The sequence below is a fragment of the Opisthorchis viverrini genome (genome assembly GCF_000715545.1).
Source record: "Opisthorchis viverrini unplaced genomic scaffold opera_v5_50, whole genome shotgun sequence".
Taxonomy (NCBI): domain Eukaryota; kingdom Metazoa; phylum Platyhelminthes; class Trematoda; order Opisthorchiida; family Opisthorchiidae; genus Opisthorchis; species Opisthorchis viverrini.
In genome coordinates this window covers 1,937,209-1,943,745 of record NW_008751706.1, presented here as the reverse complement: position 1 = coordinate 1,943,745, position 6,537 = coordinate 1,937,209, and the positions used below count along the sequence as shown (strand labels likewise).

At 47.2% G+C, this 6,537-nt stretch overlaps 1 protein-coding gene across 1 annotated transcript in view; it reads left to right on the top strand.

The window, feature by feature from the left end:
• T265_03501 (hypothetical protein) overlaps positions 1–6,161 on the top strand; it is a gene marked incomplete at both ends in the record, with an annotated part of 11,005 nt that extends 4,844 nt beyond the window's left edge. The window contains one exon of the mRNA XM_009168001.1: positions 5,974–6,161. Coding sequence (XP_009166265.1) covers positions 5,974–6,131 — 158 coding nt within the window. The remainder of the gene's footprint in view (positions 1–5,973) is intronic.
• Between the last annotated feature and the right edge of the window lie 376 nt (positions 6,162–6,537).

Below are 6,537 nucleotides of genomic sequence, written 5' to 3'. Positions count from 1 at the left end.
TTGTGTATGTGCTATTCATGGTTGTACGTGGGCTGGGATGCTGCCAGGGCGCCCACACCTAGACAGGAGGAGGAGGACGATTAGGGTCCTCAACCAAAGCCTTTGGCTCAAAAGCCTAACCGCAAGGTAGCGGTGTTTGGCGGGAAATGCAAATGCATTACCATTTCTACGGAACAAGTCGCCACATGTTCCAACCCCCAACCTGGAGGGCCAGGAGACTGTGTTCGTCAGACCTCTAACCATTGACCAACCTGGTATGAGAGACTCTGTGAGTGTCGCGGGACACTCTCCAGTATAGCTCAATGGATCGCTGAAGTGCGCAAACCGTCACCGGTAAGTAAGGTCCAGTCTCTTCGTGACGGGGTCATCGAGAGCTGTCTCTTGCAAACAAATCGGTCCTTACGGCTGTGCAACAGCAGTAACCACGCTTCGTGACGGGGTCATCGAGAGCTGTCTCTTGCAAACAAATCGGTCCTTACGGCTGTGCAACAGCTTGCAGTAACCACGGTCTCCTTCCAGTTCGATAGATAGGGGCTGTGCGAGCACAGTTTTCCGGCTCTCCAGGCTGCTACTACTGTGGTGCCCTTGCTCCGACTATCGTCACCTTGCGTCCAGTCTTTTGAGCTTTGATCAAGGACCGTATGCGTCCCCCCGTTATGGTTCTGGCTCCCTGGCAGGACATACATTGCCCATTTACAAAAACATGTCTCCATGTTTACTGACGTGTGGTGACGCACGATAGATAAGCAAAAACGTGCTGACACCTGGCTTATTCAACCATCCTCCCGCCCATTTAATAGTCGTTCCTGCAGATCACGGCTGTAGGCTCACGATTCAGCAAACCAATCGTACACCGCCACCCAAAACTGCCCCGCAGACGACATAGCTCCTCTTGGATCTGACGCCGTGGTAATGCAAGCATTAAATTTAAATCATTCTATCTCACAGTATGGTATGCGCTTCACACGTGCAAATGCAGAGTACTGCGATTCCGGGTGGACTTGAATCCTAACTTCATGCTTGCGGAGAAGCCGATTGAGGTAGTAGGTAAATTTGTCTACCTGGGCAGCTGTAACAGTCCCAGTGGTCTCGTAAAATGATGATTTTCGCATCTGAATAGGGAAAGTCGGAGCAGCTTTCGTGAACTTGTATCACCTCACATTCACTTACTATTCGTCGAGCTTGGCAATCGGCTTGCGAACAGATCAACTGCCATCTGATCAACCACCAGTAAACACACCCGAGCTACCCATATTTCGTCACAGGTTATCCGTCAAGGACCGAGTTTACAATGTTTCGGTGCGCTCCGTATTACTGTATGGCCTGGACGCTGCTCTCTGAGGACGTCGAAAGACTCAGTGTTTGACCACTGATGTCTTCGGAGTATTGCCGAAGTTTGGTGGGAACAACGGGTCAGAAGTTCTGGAGTGCGTATAATGGTTTTCGGAAATAGTATGATGCCCACGGTAGATCACGCTGTGTATGTTGTGCCGGTTTGATCAGATGCTCCGTATCCCAGTTGGCCGACTTCCTCGAAAGCTTCTTGTCACACAACCATGCAAAGAGTGGAAACTAGTCAGGGAGGTCAAAAAGTGACTTGGCAACGAAACATCAAACTCAGCCATGCTGGTCACTGCTGTCTCCCTAGATTTGAACCCCTAGGCGGGACTCATCAATGGTTAGAGGCATTGTCGGACAGCCCCATTGTGCCCTCATTGGCGCGCTTGCATCCGGGCTATTGCCTTCAATGCATATATTCCCTGTAGTGCGTGGCTTTCATGCCCCTCCCCAAATAATTGGTAAACTGTTGCATCCATAACCACTGCTCGAGAACTACGCAGTTTTGACAGCGAGTGGTTTTTGTGATAAGGGCTGTTCGAAGAAGTCGGTGGACCGTCTTACAGAGCACGAGTCCAGCGCAACCTATGGAAAGTGATCAATTGTTCAGTCGTGGTCGAGCTGTCTTCAAAAAACTTGAGCATTAATGATCCGGTGTTCGCACTAGAATCTGGCAATGCTCCGAAGACTTCGATGGTCAAGCGGAATGTGGGTGTTGGATCAATGTCTAGCACGCGTTTTGCAATTTAATGTACAAAGTCCTACTTTATGGTCTGCGATCCAATGGTGCTGCCATGAAACTTCAGAATAGAGTGCTTGAATTTGTTGACAGATTCCCTTGTCTTGGCCGCTGCACAACCGGTAATCACGGTGTGAACAGTGTCATTTATGGAGTCAGTAACAGGTTTTGCTGCGTATGAAGTTCCACGTATACAGGGCAGCTGTGAGGATGTCTTTACTTTATGGTTGAGATTCCGTCTCTCCGATCTGAGGGTCTCAGGCGTCTTTATATTTTTGATCATTAGTGTTCCCTCAGCATAGTAAGATTTAGCTGGCTTCTGCGCGTACGAACGAGGCTTAATCAAGCGGGCACTTGGCAGCGAATGCACGCCACTAGAGCTACAGATTCAGTCATCAGATTGAGAAAGCGTAGTTTACTGTTCTAACGGATTGTTGGTTCCGCTGGCGAGAGACCATGATATTTCAACGTGAAATAAAGCTGTTACAATCAAACGGTGCTGTGAGAATCTCGCGCCTTCCTTGTTGGAGTCCTCGTGTTTGGAACCTTGCAGGACATCGCACACAACTGATCTCATTTGCGCGCATTCCTAATCAAAGCCTAACCGAAGTTCGTCTGCCACTGTGACCTAAGTCGGGTGGGGTTCCCAAAGGACACTAGGTCAAGTTCACCTATGGCGCCTTCAATATGATGTCCGGATTTGTTAGCACTTTACTCTCAATCGTTTCTCTTCACACTAAATTTCTATCTTTCTCTCTTTTCACGCATTATTGAGATTTCCTTTATGACTGAGTGCTGTTAATTGCCGATGTATTTTACTGGTGTGCTGCTGTCAGTGGTGACGACTTAACTTACTAGGTCATTATGGCTCTACGCGTACTCACTGTTTTGTATTCCTGTCGTTGGTTACGCTGTTCTGGGCCATGTACAAATGCATATTTCCAGGGAAGAAGCTTCATCGTCCTGAGAGCCTGCATTGCAATCCTGACATTCTGAAGTTGAGGTGCTCGAGTGTGCTGTTGCTCACCGCCGTAAAACGATAAGGGCTTTTAGGAGCTAATTTTTCTTCAAAGTATCCGTTTCTCTGGATCTTCATTGTACCTGGATGGGCATCCCGATTATGAACAGAGTGGTTGGAGATACTGATAGACATTGTTCAGCGGTGCGCACGTCTTCATCGCGAATCTTCCCCTCCCGACGTCCCCAGCAAAAAGTCTACTGAGACTGCGTCACTTATATCAACCATCACCTCCAAATCCAGATCATTGGCGAACGAAAATGGCAACTATAACCACTACAACATGTACGCCGGTTTACAACTGAGGAAAATGACAACATCGATCTCTTATTTTGTATTCGGACCCCCGGGTTGATGTGTAGTTTTTCTACACAGCGTTATGCCATTCGAGTTCTTCATCGAACAGGTCTTTAAGCATGAAGACATGAGTGTAACAGGACTAAACTAGTTTCGCTAAAACGACGCTAAAATAGTAGCACTACTCAGTGCTAGTTGCCAAATCGTTACCTTCTCAGTTCGGGCTTCTGTGTTTCGGTTGTCTTGCTGATTGGCCACTGTTTGTATACCATGCGTCCGACAAAATTTGCTGCTTGTAGTAAATTTTACTACACAGCCTCAACATGTCATCTGCTCCTCATCGTGATAGGAGTTTATTTCAGTTGATTAGCTCCATTTTCAAACTCAGATCGAGTACAAGCGTCTATCTATTGACTTGTGTCTCGGCCACTTCAGTCGCATAGCCAGTGGGTATTTCTCACTGGTTAGTGGTGCATTTAATAGTTGTTGGGTGTGGTGGTAATGGCATACCTCAACACAGTTCAGTCAACATCGTGAAGTGCGGTCGATTAAGTGGAGTAGAGTAGAGTAGAGTAAACATGTTGCTCAATTTCACCGCTCAGCTCGCCAGTGTTGTATTGATTCAGCTGGTCTCATTTTGACTCGACATAGGGAAGCTCTCACTTCAGAGGAGCAGGATCGCAGTCGGAAGAACGCTTGCAGTTGAAGAACTCCAAATCGGTCTTTCGTAAAGAGCAAGGGAATTATGCACAAATGGTTAGATGGTATGAGTGCTACATGTGAAGCGTACCCATAATATTCTGAGGGGGCATGGTTTCTTGTGGTACGAGCATTTGGCTTCATCGTTCCTAGTAGTTTGATCCAACGTCAGATACTGAAGTCTCAGAAACTTGCGTTTTGCACATTGTCCTACGTGGGTAGCCAGAGAATGGCAGGAGGGCGCAATATTTGGCTTTTAAATATGAGAAGCTATTCCATTGTGTGTTCAAGAGGGAATTGAGTGCTGACGAGCCGGGTCTTTTTCACAGCTTTGCCCCTCCATGCTCTTTGTGACCACAGAAGATGGGGCAGCTGGTACTCAACCTTCAAAGACCGTGTCGTTCTTGTTGAGATGGAAATTCAAGGTTCAGCCAGGAGAAAAAGTGGTCTTCGAGGATAAGTTTAGCTCCGCCTTTTATATGGAATTTTTTGGAGAGCTATTCGTGCGTTCTAATGGGCGGATCGTTTATCAACGATAGTGCTGCTGATGTCCACGAACTACCAGGGTTTTTTTTGGAGTAAGTGTGGTTAGAGATACTAGTGGAACACACCCTGTAGATCTAGGTCGCCAGGATTGAGTCTGGGTGTGTTGCTGCTCTAACACCCGATGGAGTCGAAGTTCGCTTGTTGATCGCTGGTCCAGGTTTCCTGTAACACCAGAAGGCGGGCGAGATGGCTCAAGTGGTTAGAGCGCGAATTTACTGACCGGAAGGTCTGTGGTTCGAACCCAACCTCTGCCTCTCGATTTCTCCTATCTAGTCTCGGGCAACCTGACAGTACCCCAGTCCTCGTGCTTCCCTCGGGTGGCATAGCAGCTAGGCACCGGAAGGGTGTTACAGCTGAACGATTTTAGAAGGCGGTGAAGGATCAGCGGTGATAGTGATTGTAGGACTTGTGTCAACGTCACTGTCGTTTGAACAGTCCTGTCTTGGCGCAAACGTGTTCACCCTAAGCGACCTGATTAGGTTGCCCATGACTGGGCGACGGCCCAGTGACCTCTATATGTGTCAGCCGACTAAACCACCTGGTCAGGTAGCGCCACGGATGCTTGAGACTTACTGGACAATTTTCCACTAGTTGTACTTTTTTTCAACCACCTACAACTGGCCCGAAAATTGCTCAGCAGGAGCTACTTGATTTAGTCGTTTGGTCTTAACTCAAGGCGTTGTTCTGACGTGATAATTCAGGCGCAAGTTCAGTGTTGGTAATATGGTCACATTGCATGTCTGGTTCAAATCCCGAAATGAGCATTGGCAATGGGTCCTAATTAGAGCGAAACTGCTTCCCCTCTTTCGTGTAGACGTACCATAACAGCTGCACCAGTACGAGAGCCTCCTGGTGGTGGCGTGGCCGTTGGGCACCGAAGGGGTGCAATAGCTGAACAATTTGGAGCTTTTCAAATGATACTATATTATTGAGCGGTGATGGTCATATGCTTCGGCTCCTATCTGTTCGCCCGTTAACACGCGTTGTTCCTTTGGCTATGTACTTACTTTCATAAAGAAACGAACGAATTGGCATATCTCATCTGATGACTAATTTTCGAGTTGGACTTTTAATAGCGAAGAATTTGCATACAACAAAGTGGCTTATTGGCTCTGAGTTTCGTTTATCCAATGTTTTACTACGCCACGAGGCTGTGAAGCTTTCGTAGACACAACTACGGCCGATTTTAATAGTTTACAAACAGAGATATCTTTTTCAATTTTCGTTATTGAACCCTCTCTGTAACCGAGGTTCAGCGCATAAGTACAAACCGTGTTTTCCCTGAACCTCTGGATTCGGATACTCTAGAGTCATTCGCTTATGCTTTTCGTTTCAGGTGCTGATGATGCAGCCGACAACTGGGTAGGTGATCCCTCACTACCCATCGGAGGACTTGGCGAAATGGGAATCCCAACTGGTGGCTTCGGACCTGTTGGTGGTGGTCCTGTTGGGGGGTGGAGCAATCTGGATGCTGATCCTACGGATGCCTGGTAATCGGGAATATACTATGTTTTGAAGGAAACCTGTGCTCGTTCTTGTCTTAAACTAGGGGAACTTCGTCAATTACATGGGCTAATTGGAACCTGGAATACATGCAACCGATGTCTGCCGCTAAATTCTAAAGATTATACATTTGGCTTGATTAAATAACGAGACGGGGTAGGTTAGCACTATTGTTTCCACACAAGTTCAGAGCCTTGAAACACGCTAATTGAGGAAGTTCGCCTTCCAGGCGGAATTCCTGGTTTCTGGACCTTCTGTGGATATCAAGCCAAGCGATTTGATTATATTAGAAAAGATGAGAGATGTTCGGGAAACAAGCACTGCAACTTGTGTAGGGATGTGCATGCAGGATAACCCATATAAACCACACGTAATCAAGATTACTGAAAGTGTGTAG